The 24,210-nt window shown below is 43.8% G+C and overlaps 1 protein-coding gene across 2 annotated transcripts; it reads left to right on the plus strand.

Annotated features, from left to right (window-relative positions):
• The first annotated feature begins 1,105 nt into the window (after positions 1 to 1,105).
• Positions 1,106 to 22,988, plus strand: LOC119919500 (tetraspanin-33-like). Of its 2 annotated transcripts, XM_038739956.1 has the most exons (8): positions 1,106 to 1,527; positions 2,820 to 2,877; positions 6,781 to 6,905; positions 12,277 to 12,351; positions 12,933 to 13,028; positions 18,779 to 18,904; positions 20,837 to 20,998; positions 22,574 to 22,988. In XM_038739956.1, the coding sequence occupies exons 1-8, from the start codon at positions 1,471 to 1,473 to the stop codon at positions 22,664 to 22,666; spliced, it is 792 nt and encodes a 263-aa protein (XP_038595884.1). In that variant the 5' UTR covers positions 1,106 to 1,470; the 3' UTR covers positions 22,667 to 22,988. The 2 variants fall into 2 exon arrangements, with proteins under 2 accessions (XP_038595884.1, XP_038595885.1); XM_038739957.1 differs by lacking the exon at positions 18,779 to 18,904.
• Positions 22,989 to 24,210: the final 1,222 nt, after the last annotated feature.

The following is a 24,210-nucleotide window of genomic DNA, read 5'->3' on the forward strand; positions in this document are numbered from 1 at the left end:
CCGATCTCCCATCCTCGTGTCTCTCCCCACTTCAATCCATACTTCATGCCGCTGCCCGGATTGTCTTTGTCCAGAAACGCTCTGGGCATGTTACTCCCCTCCTCAAAAATCTCCAGTGGCTACCAATCAACCTACGCATCAGGCAGAAACTCCTCACCCTCGGCTTCAAGGCTCTCCATCACCTCGCCCCCTCCTACCTCACCTCCCTTCTCTCCTTCTACAGCCCAGCCTGCACCCTCCGCTCCTCTGCCGCTAATCTCCTCACCATGCCTCGTTCTCACCTGTCCAGCCGTCGACCCCCAGCCCACATCATCCCCCTGGCCTGGAATGCCCTTCCTCCCCACATCCGCCAAGCTAGCTCTCTTCCTCCCTTCAAGGCCCTACTGAGAGCTCACCTCCTCCAGGAGGTCTTCCCAGACTGAGCCCCCTCCTTCCTCTCCCCCTCCTCCCCCCTTTCCATCCCCCCCACCTTACCTCCTTCCCTTCCCCACAGCACCTGTATATATGTATATATGTTTGTATGTATTTATTACTCTATTTATTTATTTATTTTACTTGTACATATCTATTCTATTTATTTTATTTTGTTAATATGTTTTGTTTTGTTCTCTGTCTCCCCCTTCTAGACTGTGAGCCTACTGTTGGGTAGGGACTGTCTCTATATGTTGCCAACTTGTACTTCCCAAGTACTTAGTACAGTGCTCTGCACACAGTAAGCGCTCAATGAATACGATTGATTGATTGATTGATTGATTGATTGAAAGTGTACTCCTGCCACTTTGACCCTAGGACAATTAATTGGGTTCTCCACCAAAATGATCTTTTTTTCTTAAAAAAAAGCAAAAACATTTATTTGCAAATTTATTTCTTCAGAGCGCTTTTTGAGCCCACCTCTTTCTCAACTCAGGAAATGAGCAGGCTACCTTCTCTTGGTGCTACAAGGCACAAGGGACCCAAACCTAGATTAGAGGCCATTTCTGGCATCCAAAATTACAGCTATCATGTGCTTCTCCTCCAGCCCCGCCATGTTAATGGCATCTAACATTTCACTCGTGAGTATCCTATCCAAAGGTTATCCTTAATGAATCCTGTTTGGAAAGAGTGAGACAGTCTACAACAGCTTCCCTGACCTGTATCCGCAATGAACACAATGTCGGGGCTAAAGAACTTTAAGGGATGCTAACAACTCTTGCTTTCCTGCCACACACCTTCATTTCTTTTACAGGGTTGGAGAGAGGCATGTTTTAACCGGTTCAGTTGTCTGAGTGACGCAGGGAACAGTCATGACTGAGGAGTTTGTCAAATGCCAGAAAAAGGATAGAAGACAAGATCGTACAAGTCAAAACTCTGCTCCCATGCCTGTATCAACCCCTGCAGGATGTGACCAACAGAGAAGGAATACAGCAAAAATTTGACTTGGGGTGGAAAGAGACTGCTGCTTCACTGGAGCTGCTTTGAAGAACATGAGCTATGAGAACGAATCAGCTCATGAAATATACTTTATTTGCTTCTTGTTACCTGTTCTGGGTAAGTGAAGCCATAGCTGCTTACGAAGGGTCGGGGAGGGTATTTGGGAGAGAGAGGTTCAGAGGAGTTACAAGCCTGGATTTTTCAGGTAACCTTTCAAGAATCTGGTAAAAAGTACATAGTGATGCTGCAAACTTGTTTTAGCCCCAGAAGTTATACGTAGGGGTGCAAAATGATTGGCATGAAGCCAAGGAAAGCTTTCTATCTTGGAGTCAGTGTTATTAGACAGCCTAGCAGGAGGCCAGCAGATGTAACCCTAAGGTATTTTGTGAAGAGAAGGTCCTATTCATAAAGGTCTGAGAATGGAGTACTTCTTAGTTTGAATGCTTGGTGCTGGAACTCTAAATAGGCATTCACTTCCCCATTGAAATCTAGGGTAATGATAGTTTTGAGGCGAGCAGAGTGAAGTTCTGTTTCAAGGGAAATAGAATCTGAAAATCCCAAATCGATTTCAATGCGGCAGGGTTTGATTTTCAAACTGGATATAGAAGGCAGGGTGGGCTATACTCCTCTATCCCCTTTTGGAAGCATCCCATGTGAAAATGTCAGTTGGAGAAGAGTCCCAGGAAGCAGGAAAGGAAGATTATAGCAGCATGGCATAGTGGATAGAGCACGGGCCTGGGAGTCAGAAGGTCATGGGTTCTAATCCCGGCTCCACCACTAGTCTACTGTGTGACCTTGGGCAAGTCACTTCAGTTCTCTGGGCCCCAGTTCCCTCATCTGGAAAATGGGGATTGAGACCGTGAGCCCCATGTAGGACAGGGACTGTGTCCAACCCAATTTGCGTGTATCCACCCCAGCGCTTAGTACAAGGCCTGGCACATAGTAAGCACTTAACAAATGGCCATTATTATTATTATTATTATAGGAGAGGTATTTCAGCATCCCAAACGGTGTCACATCTGAGGCCCCCTTCTAGACTGTGAGCCCGCTGTTGGGTAGGGACTGTCTCTATATGTTGCCAACTTGTACTTCCCAAGCGCTTAGTACAGTGCTCTGCACACAGTAAGCACTCAATAAATACGATTGAATGAATGAATGAATAAAAGGCAATTCCTTTTGTCTGTGAAGATTGGGTTTTCTAATCTGAGGAAAGAGAAGAGTAGCTTTAGAAAAGGGTTTGCTTACCAGAACTTGATGGCACTCGATCTCTGTCTCGATTGTCCCAAATTGACGCTATCCATTTGTTGCTAAGGGTTTTTGGTAAGAGAGCATACCCTGGAGTTACCTTTTGATTTTGCATTCTCTTTACAGACTGATGTGAGTAATTTGTTTGTGATTTTTATTTCTAGGTAGCCAGTGGACTGATGGTAGCAGTAGGTTTATATGCCAAACTCTCCAAGGAATCAAGTAAGTGCAATTAACTGTGCATCTCTAATGTCTGTGGAGAAACTTAGTGAAACTGTAATTTGGCAAAGTCATTGCATTGTTCCTATAAATTATATGGTTACTGCAAAGTGGAGAATATTCTAGGCTTGGGATTGGAAGGAAATGATCAGTCTTTGCTGACAATGTCATATGTCTCCCAAAGTAATTAATCATTCTTATTGTTTTGGCTTTTTACAATTAACTCTGTTCATCTAAGAAAGCTTAAGAAGCTTTCTCAGAAACTTAGTGAAAACGTAACTTGGAAAAGTCATTGCATTGCTCCTAACAAGTGGTTTTTTATGGTATTTGTTAAGTGCTTACTATGTGCCAAGCACTGTTTTAAGCGTTGGGGTTGGACACAGTCCCTGTCCCACATAGAGCTCATTGTCTTAATCCCCATTTTACAGATGAGGGAACTGAGGCACAGAGAAGGGAAGTGACTTGCCCAAGGTCACACAGCAGACAGGTGGCGGAGCCAGGGTTAGAACTCATGACCTTCTGACTTCTAGGCCTGTGCTCTATCCACTAAGCCATGCTGATTCTTTTTTATTTTTATTTTTATGGTATTTGTTAAGCATTTCCTGTGTGTCAAACACTGTTCTAAGCACTGGGGTAGGTACAAGTTAATTAGGTCGGACACAGTCCCTGTCCAGAATGGGGCTCACAGTCTAAGTAGGAGGGATTTAATCCCCATTTTACAGTTGAGGAAACTTGAGACACAGAGAAGCGAAGTGACTTGCCCAAGGTCACACAGCAGGCAATTGGCAGAGCCGGGATTAGAACCCAGGTCTGCTGATTCCCAGGCCTGGGCTTTTTCCACTAGGCCATGCTATTATATTGTTACTGCCAAGTGGAGAGTATTCTAGGTTTGGGACTGCAAGGAAATGATCACTATTTGCTGATAATATTATATTTCAATCATTCTTATTGTTTTGGTTTCTCCACCTTTTTCATCTATGGGACATGATTAGACTAGTAAGTGTATGTTATTGGGGTGATGACCAAAGCATTAAAAATGGAATCCAGGAAAATAACAAAGGAAATGACTAACTGATTATAAGGGGGAACAGATCAATGGTCAAAACATCGAAAGAAGAAAATAAAATGAAAAGATTGGCCTTTCTATTGACTTGGTTCTTATCTGCCCTTTTCCTCTTTCCGCCCTGTCTGCTCTCAGGGTGTATGAAGTCTTGAGCCAATGAGCATGAGAGAGTGTGGATATAGCAATACAAGTTGTGGCCTTTTTAAGCAATCAAGCAATCGATTGTATTTATTGAGCACTTACTGTGTGCAGAGCACTGTACTAAGCACTTGGGAGAATATAGAATAGCATAAGTGATAGCCATATTCCCTGTCCACAACGAGCTTACAGTCTTGATGAATTTAGCCACAATTTAGCCACAAATCCTGCTGGTCACCTTCAGTAAACAATTAATCAATGGTATTTATTGAGTGCTTACTGTGTGCAGAGCTCTGTGCTAAGCGCTTGGTAGAGTTGGTAGACAGGTTCCTTGCCCACAGTGAGATTTCAGTCTAGAGTCTGCAGTCTACAATCTCGGGAGCATATTGTTTAAGCATGATGGATGTTTAACAGGAGAACGGAAGAACAGAAGAAGTGCTGTTAGCGGATCAGACTAAAGGTTCAGCCAGGAAATATTCTGTCTTTAGCCTTGCTGTTAGTTCAGTGAAAAGAACCCGCTCCGAGAGTCAGGAGACTTGGGTTCTAATGACGGCTCTGCCAGGTGGGGCTGTGCCATCATGGGGAAGATTTAGTAATAATAATCATAATTATGGTATTTGTTAAGTGCTTACTATGTGTCAGGCACTGTACTGAGCACTGGAGAAGATACAAGAAAATCGGGTTGGACATAGCCTCTATCCCACGTGGGGCTCACAGTCTCAATTCCCATTTTACATATGAGGTAGCTGAGGCCCAGAGAAGTGAAGCAACTTGCCCAAGGCCACACAGCAGACAACTGATGGAGCTGGAATTAGAACCCATGATCTTCTGACTCTTCTGACTGAAGAATTACTTAGGGTTCATTCATTCATTCAATTTTATTTATTGAGCACTTACTGTGTGCAAAGCACTTTACTAAGAACTTGGGAGAGTACAATGTAACAGTAAACGGACACATTCCCTGCCCACAACGAGCTTTCGGTCTCTTCTGTGAGGTTGACCGGACTAACAGGAATTCTGAAAAAGAGCTAGTTAACGTGGGTGGTGAGAGACCACAGCGGCTACCAAGGCCACCGCTTGCCAGTCAGTCAGTAGGTCAATAGTATTTATTGAGCATTTACTGTGTGCAGAATACTGTACTAAACACTTGGGAGAGGACAATATAACAAGCTGTATGGCTTAGTGGATAGAGCATGGGCCTGGGACTCAGAAGGTCATAGTTTCTAATCCCGGCTCTGCCACCTGTCTGCTGTGTGACCTTAGGCAAGTCACTTCACTTCTCTGTGCCTCAGTTACCACACCTGTAAAATGGGGATTGAGACTGAGACTGTGGGACAGGGACTGTGTCCAACTCAATTTGCTCGTAACCACCCCAGCGCTTAGTACAGTGCCTGGTATATAGTAAGTGCTTAACAAATACCACAGTTGTTATTCTTATTATAACAATAAACAGACACGTTCCCTTCCCACAACGAGCTGTGAGGCAGACTCCGCTGCGGTCACTCTGGCCGGAAATGGGGCCCGCACGTAACCTTCATGGATTCTTTGCAATGTGCGTCGTCCCTGTCATTGCACTGCGTGCCCCCGAGAGCGGGCAAGTGACCACAATCAATTTCAAGTCTCGAGACTGCCTGACACTCATCCATTGTCCCTGCCGGTAGACTGCACTAGCAACAGCAGGATGCTTGGAAGAACAGAGTAATGGCTGCTTTTATTAATAATATTAATATCGATAATACTAGTAACAGTAATGATAATAACAATGATATTTGTTAAGTGCTTACTACGTGCCAAGTACTGTACTAAGTGCTGGGGTAGATTCAAGATATTCAGGTTGGACACGGTCCCTGCCCCTCATGGGACTCACAGACTACGTAGGAGGGGGACCAGGTCTTGAATTCCTGTTTTACAAGGGAGGAAACTGAACTGCAGAGCAGTTAAGTGACTTGCCCAAGGTCACACAGCAGACTCGTGACAGAGCCAGGTCCTCTGACGCCCAGGCCCGTGCTCTTCCCACTAGGCTTACTGGAAAGAGGTCATGGGTTTGAATCCTGGCTCCACCACATGTCTGCTGTGTGACCTTGGGCAAGTCACTGAACTTCTCAGAGCTTCAGTTACCTCATCTGTAAAATGGGGATTAAGACTGTGAGCCCCATGTGGGACAACCTGATCACCTTGTATCCCCCCAGTGCTTAGAACAGTGCTTTGTACATAGTAAGCGCTTAACAAATACCATTATTATTATTATTATTATTATTATTATTACTTCCACGCCCCTTGATATTCCTGCTGAAAGGAGGGAAGCAGCGTGGCTTAGTGGCAAGAGCACGGGCTTGGGAGTCAGAGGTTGTGGGTTCTAATCCCGCTCCACCACTTGTCAGCTGAGTGACTTTGGGCAAACCACTTAACTTCTCTGTGCCTCAGTGACCTCATATGTAAAATGAGGATTAAGATTGTGAGCCCCACGTGGGGCAACCTGGGTATCTTGTACCTACCCTAGTGCTTAGAACAGTGCTTGGCACATAGTAAGCACTTAACAAATACCATAATTATTTGTTATAATAATTAACCCTCACAGAGCACAGGTTCTTCTAAGTGGCTACTTTCAGTACTGTGCTTGAAGTTCATTCCTGAGCCCCTCCTTATGTTTATAGAGACCAGAAACACTCCTTACTGTGTGTGTGTGTGTGTTTGCTGCTTCCCAGGTGCTGTGGACACCCTCCTGGCTGAGCCCTCTCTCTTAATAATCGTCGTTGGGGTCCTCACTTTTGGAATCACGTTTGTGGGCTGCACTGGGGCCCTTAGGGATGTGCCAGTGCTGCTGAAAATGGTAAGAAATAGATGCCAAGGTAATTCCTGTCCTCAAAGAGTTAGAATAACCAAATGAAGGGAAATCTGATCCAGGTCACCTGGGGTTCACTACACTTTAGCTTTATTTTTAATTTTTTTAATGTTATTTGATAAGCGCTTACTATGTGCCAGGCACTGTGCAAGCGCTGGGATAGATACAAGCTAATCAGGCTGGACACAGTCCATGTCCCATGTGGGGCTCACAGTCTTAATCTCCATTTTCCAGATGAGGTAACTGAGGCCCAGAGAAGTGAAGTGACTTGCCCAAGGCCACACAGCAGACAAGTGGAGGAGCCAGGATGAGAACCCAGTTCCTTATGATTCCCAGGCCCGTGCTCTATTCAATAGGCCACGCTAATAGGTGCACTATACTAGGTTACCACACCTAGTTATGCGTAGACAGGGACAAACCTGCTAAACTCACTTTTAATTAATTTACCATATTCCCACTCCTCTGTGAATCAATGCCTTACTGTGGCAGGAGAGTTTGCATACACCAGTGAAGCTTAGAGCTATGCCATTGAGAGATACACACGCTGGGGTTACCCATAATGGAAACGTCTACGATGAAGCGTCAGACAAAGTTGATTCGCCTGTGCTGGGCTACAGCGGCATGGGAAAGAGTCAAAGGCAGATGATTAAAAGATCAAAATGTTGATCAAAGACAATGGCAGAGACTCAAGTTTTCACTGTACAGAAGAAGGCAATGGTAAACTGCTTCCATATTTTTACCAAGAAAACTCTACGGATACACATATCAGAAAAAGAAGCAGCATGGCTCAGTGGAAAGAGCACGGGCTTGGGAGTCAGAGGTCATGGGTTCTAATCCTGGCTCTGCTACTTGTCAGCTGTGTGACTTTGGGCAAGTCACTTAACTTCTCTGTCCCTCAGTTACCTCATCTGTAAAGTGGGGATTATTCATTCATTCATTCATTCAATCAATCGTATTTATTGAGTGCCTACTGTGTGCAGAGCACTGTACTAAGCACTTGGAAAGTACAATTCAGCAACAGATAGAGACAATCCCTACCCAACGACGGGCTCACAGTCTAGAAGTGGAGGAAACAGACAACAAAACAAAATAAAACAGGTACCAGTAAAGAGGCATCAGTAACACCAATATAAATAAATAGAATTAGAATTAAGACTGTGAGCCCCACATGGGGCAACCTGATTACCTTGTATCCCCTCCAGCGCCTAGAACAGTGCTTGGCACATAGTTTGCCCTTAACAAATACCATTATTATTATTATTATTGATAATAACAACTACAGATACGGTGCTGGTCAGAAGGCACGCAACGAGCTACTGGGGATGAGCAGGTGGGTGTTTATGACATGGCTGGAATAAAGTCTTCAGGACCTCCGGTCGCTGATATTGCCATACGAGAAATGAGTATCGGAAGCTGTAAAGATGTCCTTATTATTGGAACATGGAACATGTGGAGTATGAACCAGGGAAAGCTGGAAAATTGCTGAGACAGTTATTGGATATAATGCTGTCAATGACCGATTGATATCTGTTAGATTCAGAGGAAAACCATTCAATATGATATTTAAGGTATATGGCCCAACAACAAATGCAGAGCAAGAAGAAATTGGTTTTACAATGAAGTGCAGAGAGAGATTGTTAAAAGTTGCAAGCAAGATGTTCATTCATTCATTCATTCAATCATATTTATTGAGTGCTTACTGTGTGCAGAGCACTGTACTAAGCGCTTGGGAAGTACAAGTCGGCAACATATAGAGAACGGTCCCTACCCCACAACGGGCTCACAGTCTAGAAGGGGGAGACAGACAACAAAACACAACATGTAGACAGGTGTCAAAATAATCAGAACAAATAGAATTAAAGCTATATGCACATCATTAACAAAATAAATAGAATAGTAAATACGTACAAGTAAAATAAATAGAGTAATAAATCTGTACAAATATGTACAAGTGCTGTGGGAAGGGGAAGGAGGTAGAGCAGGGGGATGGGGAGGAGGAGAGGAAAAAGGGGGCTCAGTCTGGGAAGTCCTCCTGGAGGAGGTGAGCTCTCAGTAGGGCTTTGAAGGGAGGAAGAGAGCTAGCTTGGCGGATGTGTGGATGTGTTGATTATCACTGGAGACTGGAATGCAAAAGTTGGTAATGGAATGGAAATAAAGGTTGTTGGAAAATATGGCCTTGGAAATCAAGCTGGAGACAGACACTGATTTCTGTGAATCAAATGACTTTTTTTATTGCCAACACCTTCTTTATCCAACATAAATGATGACTGTACCCATGGATTTCACCAGATGAACTATATAGAAATCAAATAGACTATATTTGATCTGTAGAAAGAAATGGAGGAGTTCTATTTTTGCAGCAAAAACATGGCCTGGAGCTGATTGTGGAACAGATCGCGAGCTGTTAATGTGTAAACTCAGGCTAAAACTTAGAAAGATCAATCATGCCTTACAGCTGCCCAAATGTGACCCGATGAATATTCCCCATGTATTTAAGGATCATGCAAAAAATCGGTTTGAGGCGCTAGAACCCCACAGACAAGGAACCAGAGAAAATGTGGATGGAGAATAAAAATGTCATCGAGGAAGAAAGCGACACAATATTGCAAAAGGTCAGGAAGCAGAAAAAGCCAAAATGGATGTCGAACATAACTCTGGAAGTAGCCAGAAAAAGGACGGAAGCAAAAATCAGAGGACAAAAGAACTGGGTTAAGGAACTGAGTCGAGAATTCCAGTTCTCTGCCAGGAAGGACAAACAGGAATATTATAACAACATATGTAAAGTAATGGAAGTCAATAACAAATGTGGGTGGATAAGATCACTATTTCAGAAGATTAAGGAAATTAAGGGAACATTTTGTCCTTGGATTGGCTTTGTCGTTAAGCAAAAATAGACTGACAATGAATGATGCCAGTGGAATCAAACAGAGATGGAAGGAATATACACAGGAACTGTTCCAGAAAGATAGTAATGTACAAGGAGTATTTGAAGAAGTTCGTTTTGAATTAGAGCCACTCATCATGGAAAGTGAAGTTAGATCAACTTTGCACTGTGTCACCAAAAATAAGGCACCTGGCTTTGATAGGCTTCCTAATAAGGTGTTTCAGGCAGCTGGAGAGGAATCGGTTAAAGTCCTTACCTAATTATGTCAACAGGTATGGCTAACCACTCAGTGGCCATATGATTGGAAGAGATCGGTTTATGTTCCAATACGGAAGAAAGGAGATATGACTAAATGCGATAATTATCATACAGTTTCCTCAATCTCACATGCCAGCAAGGTATTTCTAGACAGCATCGAATGGAGACCTACATAGAACACTAATTGCCTGATGTTCAGGCAGGATTCCGGAAAGGATGAGGGACGCTAGGTATTATTGCTGATGTCCGTTGGGTAATTGCAAAAACAAGAGAATGTCAAAAGGAAGTCAGCATGTGCTTTATTGATTATAGTAAGGTCTTTGAGTGGATCACAAGAAGCTCTGGAGCACACTTAGGAAAATGGGCATGCTGGACCATTTAATTGCATTAATACAGAACCCATAGGCCAAACAGGAGGCTACAACAAGAACAGAATATGGAGAAACAGATTAGTTTCCCATTAGTAAGGGGGTAAGACAAGGATGTATCTCATCACCTTATCTGTTCATCCTTTAGACCGAATACATAATGAGAGAAACTGGATTGAAGATGAATGGGGAGTAAAGATTGGTGGAAGGAATATAAACAACCTTCGTTATGCTGATGATACAACCCTACTAGCAGAAAGTGAAGAAGATTTGAAGGGCTTATTATTAAAAGTTAAGGAACAGAGCAAAAAGATGGGCCTACATTTGATTTTCAAGAAAACAAAGATCATGACAACTGGAAGTTTCAACACATTTGTAGTGGATGGAGAGAAGATTGAAATAGTTGACAATTTTTCTCTCCTGGGATCAATAATTAGTAATAAAGGAACTAGTAGTCAAGAAATACGTCGAAGATTAATGTTAGGAAGACTTGCTATGACGAGCCTGGGAAAAGTTGGGAAATGTGCCGATGTAACAATTGCCACAAAAATACAAATTGTTGATTCTATGGTTTTCCAGTGACAACGTATGGATCTGAAAACTGGATGGTGATAAAACAGGATAGAAAGAGCATCGATTCTTTTGAAATGTGGTGTTGGAGAAGGCTTTTGTGAATACCACAGACTGCCCAAAAAACAAACAAATGGATTTTGAATCAAATTAAACCAAAGTGGTCTTTGAAAGGCCAAGTGACTCGACTTAGATTGACATAGTTTGGACACATAATCAGAAGGACTAACTCTCTGGAGACGACACTAGTGCTAGGAAAAGACCAGGGAAAACGTGGAAGAGGCAGACCAGCAGCTAGATGGATAAAGACCATAACAACGATAATGTTGAGCCATTAGCAAGGTTACAGATTATGGCAGAGGACAGGATGTTCTGGAGAAAGTCTATCCACAGAGTCTCTGTGAATCGGAAATGACTTAATGGCACTTGATAATAATAATAATGTTACCATATTCCCAAGACAAGATCCCCCAGTGGCTTCACAAAATCACACACACCCCATTATAAAATCTGTTTATTTTCACTCTGGTCTAAGCAACAATCCATCACATTTATTGAGAGCTTACTGTGTGCAGAGCACTGTACTAAGCGCTTGGGAGAGTACAATATATCAGAATTGGTAGACACGTTCCCTGCCCACAAAATGGAAGCATGCCAGTAAAGTCTTCACCATGGGCCCCTTCCTTTTTTTTTTTGTGGTATTTGTTAAGTGCTTCCTGCGTGCCAGGCACTGAACTAAGCGCTGGGGTAGAGGCAAGCTAATCAGGTTGGACACAGTTCATGTCCCACATGGGGCTCAGAGGATGTGGGTTCTAATCCCTCCTCCACCACTTGTCTGCTATGTGACCTTGGGGCAGCTCATTTAACTTCTCTGTGCCTCAGTTATCTCATCTGTAAAATGAGGATTAAGACTGTGAGCCTCATGTAGGATAATCTGATTACCCTGTGTCTACCCCAGTGCTTAGAACAGTACTTGGCACATAGTAAGCGTTTAACAAATACCATTATTATTATTATTATTATTATTATTATTAAAGTCGGGGGGGAACAGAATTTGGGTGGGAAGATAAAGAGTTATGTTAAACTTGAGGTCACAGAGGATATCCAATTACAAATGTCTTGAAGGCAGGAGGAAATGAGAGATTGCAGAGAGGCATTCTTAATCCCCATTTTACACTTGGGGGTCACTGAGGCCCAGAGAAGCCAAGCGACTCGCCCAAGGTCACCCATTTCAATGACTGGGTCTTCATCCTGAGAACTTCCTCATTGTGTTTTTCAGTTTGCCGGGGTATTGCTGGTCATCCTCATTCTCCAGATTGTGGCTTCAGTGGTGGCGTTTCTCTTCTCAAGCTTGGTAACTTGGCAGAAAATGGCGGTCTTGGCTGAAAATAAAAACTAGGCTTCTGATATATTCTATTCTCTGCAGCCCATGGCTGCAGGTTCAGATGGTTCAGATGGCCCTACCTCAATCCCATGCCATTTGAGAGGCCATTTTGTCAGAATTTGAAACTGCTTTCTCCTCTTGATCCTCTCATGGAAACCAGTAGTTGCTGAGCTGTTTTGGCTGTGAGCGGGAGGGTATTCTTAGCTGAAGGTCTTTTCCTGTGGAACTCACATTTTTGCAAAAGAATTAGAATCTAAGGACCACTGAGTCCTGTTGGAATTTTCACTTGGAAAAATCAATCAATCAATCAATTAAGGGTATCTATTGAGATACCATACGATTGATGATGATGATGATGATGATGATGATGAGAACTTACAATGTGCAGAGCACTGTACTAAGTGCTAGAATGAATGAATGAGAGAGTATAAAATTTAATTGATGATTCTTGAGTTCCTCCAGGGAAGGTGAAAAGTGACAGCTTTCTGGATATACTGAATTTTGGATGATGAATCTATTTGAAAGATGCTTCTTGATTTTCTTTGTCACAGGTGATGGATAAGGCAGCATTTCTGATGGGAAAAGCCATAATCAATTATCGGGATGATCTGGATTTACAGAATCTCATTGATTATATCCAGAAAAAGGTTAGAACTGCCTTCAAATGTTGCTGTCACATTTTTAATAACTATTTTTTCATTAAAAGAAATGAGAAAAATAAAACCAGGAACAGTTCATACATTTAAATTGGGGTCTTTATGCTTTGTACAGAGCTGTGAAAACATAAAAATAATAACAATACTGACAATTGTGGTGTTTGTTAAGCACGAACTATGTACCAATCACTGTACTAACCATGAGTTTAGGAGTGAGATGACCTGAGTTCTAATCCCGGCTCTGCCTCTTGCCTGCTGGGTGACTTTGGGCAAGTCAATTAACTTCTCTGGGCCTCAGTTTACTCATTGGTAAAATTGGGATTCAATACCTATTCACTATCACCTATTCACTATTCACTATTCACCTTCACGTGGGGAAGCAGCATGGGTCAGTGGAAAGAGCCCAGGCTTGGGAGTCAGAGGTCATGGGTTCTAATCCCGGCCCTGCCACTTCTCAGCTGTGTGACTTTGGGCAAGTCACTTAACTTCTCTGTGCCTCAGTTCCCTCATCTGTAAAATGGGGATTAAGATTGTGAGCCCCACCTGGGACAACCTTGATTACCTTGTATCCCCCCAGCACTTAGAACAGTGCTTGGCACATAGTAAGCGCTTAACAAATACCAACATTATTATTACTACTATTATTATTATTATTATTATTAATCAATCGTATTTACTGAGAACTTACTATGTGCAGCACACTGTACTAAGCACTTGGGAGAGTACAAACAACACTATAACAGACACAATCCCTGCCCACAATGTCCTACATAGACTGTGAGCCCCATAAGGAACATGGACTGTGTTCCACCTGAATATATACCCCAGTGCTTAGTACAGTGCCTGGCACACTGCTCCTCCCAGCAGATGATGATATGTGAACCAGTTGGAAAACTTCAAAATACACTTGAAAGCTGAACAGATAAGGATCAAGGATCAAAGATTGAGGCTGGGCCTGGGGATGCTGGATGTTTTCCATCTACACCCACTCCCTTGGAAAACTCATTTGCTCCCATGGCTTCAACTTCCACCTCAGTGTGGATGACACCCAAATCTACATCTCCAGCCCTGATCGCTCTCCTTCTCTGCAGTCCTGCGTTTCCTCATTCATTCATTCATTCAGTCATATTTATTAAGCACTTACTGTGTGCAGAGCACTGTACTTAGCACTTGGGAAAGTACAACTCAACAATAAACAGTTACAATCCCTGCCCACAGTGAGCTCACAGTCTAAACGGGGGAGAAGCAGACATCAATACAAATAAATAAAATTACAGACATATACATAAGTGCTGTGGGGCTGGGGAGAGAGGGAAGAGCAAAGGGAGCAAGCCATGGTGACGCAGAAGGGAGTGGGAGAAGAGGAAAAGTGGGGCTTAGTCTGGGAAGGCCTCTTGGAGGAGATGGGCCTTCAATAAGGCTTTGAAGGAGAGAAGAGTAATTGTCGGATTTGAGGAGGGAGGGTGTAACAGTCCAGAGGCAGGACGTGGGCCAGGGATCGGCAGCGAGACAGGTGAGATCGAGGCACAGTGAGAAGGTTAGCATTACAGGAAAAATGCGGGCTGGATTGTAGAAGGAGAGAAGTGAGGAGAGGTAGGAGGGGGCAAAGTGATTGAGTGCTTTAAAGCCAATGGTGAGGAATTTTTTTTGATACGGAGGTGGTTAGGCAACCACTGAAGATTTTTGAGGAGGGGGGTGACATGTCCTGAACGTATCTGTAGAAAGATGATCCAGGCAGCAGAGTGAAGTATGGACTGGGGTGGGGAGAGATAGGAGGTTGGAAGGTCAGCAAGGAGGCTGATGCAGTAATCTAGGAGGGATAGGATGCGTGATTGTGTTATCTTGGTAGCATTTTAGATGGAGATGGAGAGGAAAGGGCAGATTTTAGCGATGTTGTGAAGGTGGGACTGACAGGATTTGGTGACAGATTGAATATGTGGGTTGAATGAGAGGAATCAAGGTTACCACCAATCAATCAATCAATCAATCAATCATATTTATTGAGCGCTTACTGTGTGCAGAGCACTGTACTAAGCGCTTGGGAAGTACAAGTTGGCAACATATGGAGACAGTCCCTACCCAACAGTGGGCTCACAGTCTAAAAGCTTATGAGCTTTTAGAATCACCAAGATTATGAGCTTGTGAGACGGGAAGGATGGTGGTGCCGTCTACAGTGACAGGAAAGTCAGGGAGAGGACAGGGTTTGTGGAGGAAGATAAGGAACTCTGTATTAGATTTTAAGTTTGAGGTGATGAGAGGACATCCAAGTAGAGATGTCTTGAAGGCAGGAGGAGATGTGAACCTGTAGAGAGGGAGAGAGATCAGGAGAGGAGATGTAGATTTGGGTATCACCTGCATAGGGATGGTAGTTGAAGCCATGGGAGCGAATGAGTTCTCCAAGGGAATGGGTGTAGATGGAGAATAGAAGGGGACCCAGAACTGAACCTTGAGGGACCCCACCCCCCCACCCAGTTAGGGGGTCCCTTTCCTCCTGCCTTTCCTTTCCTCCTGCCTTCAGGACATCCCTACCTGGATGTCCCATTGACACCTCAAATTTAACGGGTCCAAAACAGAACTCCTTATCTTCATACCCAAGCCCTGTCCTCACCCGATCTTTCCAATCATGGTAGACAATGCCACTAACCTTCCTGTCTCACAAGCCCATAACCTTGGCATCGTCCTCGACTCATCTCTCTCATTCCAACCCCATATTCAACCCGTCACCAAATCCCATCGGTTCTACCTTCATGACATGGCTAAAATCCACCCTTTCCTCTCCATCCAAACTGCTGCCATGCTGATCCAACTGCTTATCCTATCCCTCCTTGACTACCGGGTGGCTCAGTGAAAAGAGCATGGGCTTGGGAGTCAGAGGTCATGCGTTCTAATCCCGGTTCCTCCACTTGTCAGCTGTGTGACTTTGGGCAAGTCACTTAACTTCTCTGCGCCTCAGTTACCTCATCTCTAAAATGGGGATTAAGACTGTGAGCCCCACGGGGGACAACCTGATTACCTTGTATTCCCCCTCCCCCAGCACTTAGAATGGTGCTTGGCAAATAGTAAGTGCTTAACAAATGCCATCATTATTATTATTATAGCATCTGTCTCCTCACTGACCTCTGGCCTCCTGTCTCTCCCCACTCCAGTCCATACTTCACTCTGCTGTATGGATCATTTTTCAACAAAAACCTTCAATCTATGTCTCCCCACTCCTCAAAAATCTCTAGTGGTTGCCCACTTACCTCTGCATGAAACAGAAACTCCTTCTCATTGACTTTAAAGCCCTCAATCATCTGGGCCCCTCCTACCTCACCTCCCTGATCTCCTACTCCAGCCCAGCCTTTACAGACTGCTCCTCTACTGCCAGTTTACTCACTGTTGCCTGATCTCGTCTATCTCGACCCCTTTCCCCCATCCTCCCCCCAGCCTGGAGCTCCCTCCCCTTCTATATATGCCAGGCCACTATTCTCCCCACCTTCAAAGCACTATTCTCCCCTCCTTCAAAGCACCTTCCCTGATTAAGAACTCTTCCCCAGCCTGCTCTCCCCCTGTGTTGTCTGAGCACTTGGATCTGTGACCTTTGGGCATTTTATATTCACCCCAACCCCACAGCACTCATGTACATATCTTTAAATTGCATATTATAAATTACTTATTTATTTATATGAATATCCATCTCTCCCCCCCCGAACTTTAAGCTCGTTATGGGCAGGGAACTTGTCTGCTAATTCTGTTGTACTGTTCTCTCCCAAATGCTTAGTACGGTGCTCTGCACACAATAAGCGCTCAATAAATACCATTGATTCACTGATTGATTGATCAGCAGGACCAAGCATTTAGTACAATTAATAATCCACCCTTTCCTCTCCATCCAAACTGCTACCACGTTGACCCAAGCACTTTTCTTATACCATCTTGACTACTGCATCCTCGCTGACCTCCCTGCCTGCTGTCTCTCCCGACTCCAGTCCTTACTTCACTCTGCTGCCCGGATCCTTTTTCTACAAAACCGTTCAGATGAGGTTCCCCACTCCTCAAGAGCCTCCAGTGGTTTGCCACCCACCTTTGCATCAAGCGGGAACTCCTTACCATTGGCTTTAAAGCACTCAATCACCTTGCCTCATCCTATCTTACCCCACTGATTTCCTACCACAACCAAGCATGTTCAATCAGTCGATCAATCAATCATACATACTGCGCACTTGCTATATGCCAAGTACTATACTAAGCACTTGGGAGAGTACGGTACAAGAGTTGGTAGTCACGGTCCCTGTCCACAACATTTTGCTCTGACACCAATCTACTCACTGCGCCTCTATCTCGTCTGTTTTGTTGCTGATCCCTCGCCCACCTCCTGTCTCTGTCCTGGAGGCCGTTGAATTTGGCAAGAAGGTCATCGATGATCTTAGAGAGGGCACTGTTCATGGAGTGCAGTGGGGAGAAGACACCAAGTCTATAAAACTTGAACTTCATAAATTTGGGTCAAATTTCCCATAAATGCTTGGCAAAATTTCATTCCTTTTGCACTAAAAAGAAGTGGTTACTTATTACCATTTCTAACATTTATTAACACCTCTCAGGGTCACATCTGGAGCGTTTCCAGTACTCTACCAGTGTTGACTATGGGAGGGAGAGTCAAGCAGAGGCATACCCTTCCATTCCCAGCTTGGCCAGTGGCTAGCGAGTGGAAGGCAATCAAAGTCAAAACTCACCTGTGCCAGGAAGCAGCAGCATGGGAGAGAGTCGAGGGTGGAGACTCAGGTTTACTGCCTGGAAGGAGGCAATGGTAAACCACTTCCATATTTTTACCAAGAAAACTCAGAATGATTGCAAATGGAGGTGGGGCGTTTTGGGAGAGATGTGTCCATGGCGTCGCTATGGGTCGAACATGCCTCGACAGCATAAGTCAACAACGTTTATTAAACTCTTATTTTGTGCAGGGCGTTGTATGGGGAAGAAATAATGGGACACCAATTGAGGTGTGTTATTGTTTCGATCAATTGTATTTATTGAGCACTTACTATGGGCTGAGCACTTGGGAGAGTACAGTATAATGGAGTTGGTAGACACATCTCCTGTCCACATGGAGCTTATAGTCTACGGGGTCATAAGGGAACTGAAATTGTCCAAGTGGGGAAGGACAGACACATAGGAAAAAAAGAAGCAGCGCAGTCTAGCGAATGGAGCACAGGTCTGGGAGTCAAAAGGACCTGGATTCTAATCTCGGCTCTGCCACTTGTCTGCTCTGTGACCTTGGGCAAGCCACTTAACTTCTCCGTGCCCCGGTGACCTCATCTGTAAAATGGGGATGAAGACTGTGAGTCCCATTTGGGACATGGACTGTGTCCAACTTGATTAGCTCGCATCTACCCCAGCCCTTAGTACAGTGCCTGGCACATAGTAAGGCGCTTCACAAATACCATAAAAAAGCAATACTATGCCAACGCACTGAAAACAGGTTAAAATTCAATAAGAAAAACTGCACAGGTTCTGAAGCTCAGGTTTACATAGGCTTTCCCCTCAAGACAACTGTCCCTGGCTTCTCAAAGCTGGACTGTTTTAGGGCCCTTCAAGCAATTCTTGGGCTATTAGAAAAGGTTCCTATTACAGAAACCCAAACCTCCTTACTGTCAGGGTCCAAGGTTCATGCACACTATGAATAAATACCTCTGGTACCCTTGAGCTTTTCAGATCGATGAACCTGAAGCCGATTTTGTTTTAATCCCCATTTTCTCTCTCAGTTTGAATGCTGTGGGGTGCATTCCTATAAGGACTGGTCCCAGAATGTGTACTTTGACTGCAAAGTCTCCAACCCAAGCCTGGAACGCTGTGCCGTCCCTTTCTCTTGCTGTATCTGGGAGAAGAAGGTGAGTGAGGAAACCAGGAGGGTCTGTCACTAGGCCATGAGAAGCAGCATGGCCTAGTGGACAGAGCACAGGCCTGGGAGTCAGAAGGACCTGGGTTCTAATCCCGGCTTCACCACTTGTCTGCTGTGTGGCCTTGGGGAAGTCACTTCACTTCTCTGGGCCTCATTTACCTCGGCTGCAAAATGAGGATTAAGACTGTGAGCCCCATGCAGGGACGGGGACTGTATCCACCCCAGCACTCAGTACAGTGCCTGGCACATAGTAAGTGCTTAACAAATGCCACAATTATTACTATTACTATTATTATTAATAACTCTCCCCCGTCTCCTTATTCTTAGACTGTGAACCTTTACCCAGAGACTAAGTCTAATTTCCATTCATGATGTTTTTTTCCCGTTCATTCAATTGTATTTATTTATTGAGCATTTACTGTGTGCAGAGTACTGTACTAAGCACTTGGAAAGTACAATTCGGCAACAGAGACGATCCCTACCCAACAATGGGCTCACAGTCTAGTGATAAATCTTGGGGGTTCTTGGGGGCTGCTCCAGGCTTCCCAGCGCCTTCCCCCCAAACCTGGCCAACCCCAGCCTCGCCCCCGGCCTCGCCCTTGCCCCCACCAGAGGTGGCCGTGAGGACCCTGTCCCGCCGCCCGTCGCCCAGTTTTTCATACTGTGCTTTTGCATGTGGCAGGCACTTAATTGATACTATTGCTACTATCTCTTCAAAACGAAAGCTCAACCTCTGAGATTTGTACACTGGAAGGTTATAGGAGAAAACGTAAGTGATGTGCATCCATTCTTATTAACTTGTTCCTACCCCAGCGCTTAGAATAGTGTTTGACACATAGTAAGCACTTCACAAATACCATAAAAAAAAGAACAGTCCCAAAGGAACCAGCATCCAGAGCACAGAGTAGCACTGGCATTAGCATGGAAAAGCAGTATGGCTTAGTGGAAAGAGCTCAGGAGGACTTGAGAGTCAGAGGATGTGGGTTCTAATCCTGGCTCCTTCTCTGTGCTTCAGTTCCCTCATCTGTTAAATGGAGATTAAGACTGTGAGTCCCACGTGGGACAACCTGAATACCTTGTATCTACCCCAGTGGTTAGAACAGTGCTTGGCACATAGTAAGCGCTTAACAAATACCATAATTATCATTATTTGAACTATTCACTTCCCAAGCGCAGCACATTGCCATCAGTAGGGTCTTAATAAAGGCCATTACTCATTTATTCATTCATTCAATCATATTTATTGAGCTCTTTATTGAGCTCTTACTTTGTGCATAGCACTGTACTAAGCACTTGGAAAGTACAATACAGCAAGTACTATAGGATGGCACAGTGGATAGAGCATGGGCCTGGGAGTTCGAAGGTCATGGGTTCTAATCTCAGCTCCACCACTTTCTGCTGTGCGACCTTGGACAAGTCACTTCACTTCTCTGTGCCTCAGTCACCTCATCTGTAAAATGGGGATTGAGACTGTGAGCCCCATGTGGGACAGGGACTGTGTCCAACCCAATTTGCTTGTACCCACCCCAGTGCTTAGTACAGAGCCTGGCACATAGTAAGCATTTAACCAATATTATTATTATTATTATCATCATTGATAGTATTTATTGAGTGCTTACTATGTGCAGAGCACTGGACTAAGCATTTGGGAGAGGTCAATACAACAAAGTTGGTAGACACATTCCCTGCCCACAACAAGCTTACAGCCTAGAGGGGGAGAAAGACATTAATACAAATAATTTATAATATATTACTACTACTTGAACTAAAGTGCTTAGAACAGTGCTTGGCACATAGTAAGCGCTTAACAAATACCATCAAAAAAAAAGAAAAAGTGAGCTCTTACACGACTATTTGAAGGGAGATACAACAGATTCTGGACCTAATTTACTAACTTGCGAAGAACCCTTTCTTCTTTCAGGGCATTCTCAACACCATGTGTGGCTACGGGACTCAGAACCTGAAAGCGTGGAAAGCGGAAGATTTGATCCATACTGAAGGCTGCTTGGAGAAGATCGTCACCTGGGGTCAGAGAAATCTGCTACTTATTGCAGGATTGGCAATAGGGCTGTTAGTTTTGGAGGTAATGATCGCCTGAAGCATAAGGATGGAATTGCTTGGATTGACTTCCTTTTTGTAACAGGGAAGCAGCTCCTTTGTCCACTAGTGACCTAGTGGACAAAGCACGGGCCTTGGAGCCAGAGGACGTGGGTTCTAATTCCGGATCCTCCACTTACCTGCTGGGTGACCTTGGGCAAGTCACTTCACTTCTCTGTGCCTCAGTTTCCTCAACACAAAATGGGGATTCAATACTGTTCATTCATTCAGTCAGTCATATTTACTGAGCGTTTACTGTGTGCAGAGCACTGTACTAAGCACTTGGGAAGTACAAATCGGTAACATATAGAGATGGTCCCTACCCATTCTCCCTCCTACTTAGACTGTAAGCCCCATGTAGGACAATCTGACCTAATTGATTTGTAGCTACCCCAGTGCTTAGAAAGTGCTTAGCACATAGTAAGCACTTAACAAATGCCATTTAAAAAAAGCAAAACAATTCACACCAGACTGTGCCATATGCTAGAAGATTGAAGTCTGATGGAGTTGAAGACTGATGTCCGCTTAAATGGACCCATTTTTTTTTCCATTTCATAGGCAGTCTGATCAGCAAGAAAGATGTAGAATTAATTAAAGCAGAGACTTTCAACCTTTTTTTATCATCATCATCATCAATCGTATTTATTGAGCTCTTACTATGTGCTGAGCACTGTACTAAGTGCTTGGGAAGTACAAATTGGCAACATATAGAGACAGTCCCTAACCAACAGTGGGCTCACAGTCTAAAAGGGGGAGACAGAGAAAAAAACCAAACATACTAACAAAATAAAATAAATAGAATAGATATGTACAGATAGAGTAAAAAAATATGTACAAACATATATACATATATACAGGTGCTGTGGGGAAGGGAACCTTTTAGAAACCTTATCCCCATGGTCTCAAGATTTCACCAGGTGTACGTCCCACAATATAGTTTCCCCTCACACTTAGCAACCCCTCTCTTCACTTCCTCCACTCTGAGGGTAACATTCCAAGCGTAACTGCAGTCTGTGTGACTGACTGGAGAAAACTACCTCAGAGCACTAGGCAAGATTTTCCCTGTCACCTGTCCCTGCCCTCAGCTGCCTCTTCAATCAGTCAGTGGCATTTACTGAGTGCTTACTGTGTGCAAAGCACTGAACTAAGCACTTGAGAGAGGACAGTATAACAGAGTCGGCAGGCATGTTCCCTGCCCAAGGGGCTCTCTATTGTCGGTCCCTTTTATCTAACATAATGGCCGTACTCCCAACAGTGCTTTGAAGTACTTGTCTGAGCAGAATGAGTTCCCTTAAGACCAGGCCATAGGGGCATTTATTCCCTAATGTGCTGGATTATAGCTTCGGGCACTTTCCTAGGCAATACTGAAGCTGCTTTTAGTCAAATGAAAGACATTTCACTCCCTTTAAGACCACTGGCAATCTCTCTGTTCTAAGGTACTTGAAAGTGTGTATTTATTCAATTGTATTTATTGAGAGCTTGCTATGTGCAGAGCACTGTATCCCATGCTTGGTTGGCCTATTGAAGCTGGACTAAGTGAATGACTCCTTTTTCCTTCCAGATTGTTGTGCTCTGTTTAGCTGTGATGTTAATTTACCAGATCAACTTCATCGTTCAGAAAAGGAGCAGCACAAGGAAAGAACCTGAACAGTGAAAGGAAGAACTCTAATAGAGCCTCTCACCTTGCTCAGCAAGAGAGAAATGAATACCAACCCAGGGAAGAAGTGCAATTAAGAAACCCAGTGACTCCCCCAGAAGACATCAGGTCAAATCACGACAAAGGGAATGGATCTCCTGGAACATAATGAACCCCAAATGGAAAGTCTTGTGTCCGCATCAAACGAGGACCATCTGCAGTTCAAGAAATCCAGTACACCTGATGGAAACCCACGCGATTGATCTGTTTCATTTTCTCTCATCTTTATTACTAAATGCAGTTCAATGAAAAGAAAAGCTTTCCTCTTGGTGTTTCAGTGGTCCCCACTGCTCATTCGTACTTGAACGTAGAATGCCCTACTTTTAGGATTACGGTTGGTTTCCATGGAGATGGCTTATTTGCCACACAGCAGACTCTCCTTTCAGGTGGCTAAGGGGAAGGCAGTACAGCTGGAACACCACAGGGGTAAAGATGGAGTGTGCCGGAGAGTCCTGTTTAAAAAATATACAAGAGGAAAAAAAAAGACAAGACCGCAGAAAATATGCCAGAGGAATAACATTGCATCTAAATAGTTATTTACTTAAAATGTTTATAAAGTCCATTTTATGGAATTACTTGGAAAGTCTGGTATACAGATTTTGGGATATTTTGTAGTCACAGTGTTCTCCGGGAGAGATATTCATATTTTCATTGCCCCACAAAAATGTTCTCCCCGGGCACCACCAACTGTCAGAGAAATTGTCTCGAGCATCAAAATGTTAAAGCTATTTTCCCATTGAATTGGTGCTGCATTTTGGAAAGTACAACTCCTGGGCATTTGACCAAAGCACAAGGTGAGAAGATATGATTTTTCAACATATTGGCTATTTTTTTTGCAACAGTAATTAGCTCCGATTTGAGAATCAACAGAACACCTGAAACATTTTGATTTTAAAATTTTCCAAAAAGCGAAGTAGCATTTGATAAGATTATGAAATTTAACTCGAAGTACAGTGAATTGCAGTAACTTGGTCTTCCCCCCCCAACCACGTTTAGCCCAAAAAGCAGTGTACTTTAAAATGTCTTTGCAAATGGAAATTTCCAATTTTGCCAGGGTATGAAGGGCGCATAATCAATCAAAAGTATGTACTGATCAGCTACTATGTGCAGAGCACTGAACAAAACACTTGGGAGCGCGATAGCCTTGTTACCTTCAAGGAAACTTCAAGGAACCTTCAAGGAGCCTATATAGTCTAACAAGTGTGCATTCTGAAATGAATAACTCCAAACTGTAAGGAGCAGCTAAAAAGAATGGAGTTGTAGGATTTCCTATTATTATTAATAATAATAATAATGGCATTTGTTAAGCACTTACTATGTGCCAAGCACTGTTCTAAATGCTGGGGTAGATAGAAGGTATTTAGGTTGTCCCACATGGGGCTCACAGTCTTAATCCCCATTTTCCAGATGAGGGAACTGAGGCACAGAGAAGTTAAGTGACTTGCCCAAAGTCACACAGCTGACAAGTGGCAGAGCCAGGATTAGAACCCATGACCTCTGAC

Source organism: Tachyglossus aculeatus, chromosome X1 (assembly GCF_015852505.1).
Source record: "Tachyglossus aculeatus isolate mTacAcu1 chromosome X1, mTacAcu1.pri, whole genome shotgun sequence".
Classification (NCBI taxonomy): domain Eukaryota; kingdom Metazoa; phylum Chordata; class Mammalia; order Monotremata; family Tachyglossidae; genus Tachyglossus; species Tachyglossus aculeatus.

Bases quoted from the DNA above. Each gene is read 5' to 3' on its own strand.
- LOC119919500 (XM_038739956.1), top strand. From the start codon at position 1,471: ATGAGAACGAATCAGCTCATGAAATATACTTTATTTGCTTCTTGTTAC. The intron at 2,878-6,780 runs GTAAGTGCAATT...GCTGCTTCCCAG, and splicing joins CAAACTCTCCAAGGAATCAA to GTGCTGTGGACACCCTCCTG. The intron at 13,029-18,778 runs GTTAGAACTGCC...TTTCTCTCTCAG, and splicing joins TTGATTATATCCAGAAAAAG to TTTGAATGCTGTGGGGTGCA.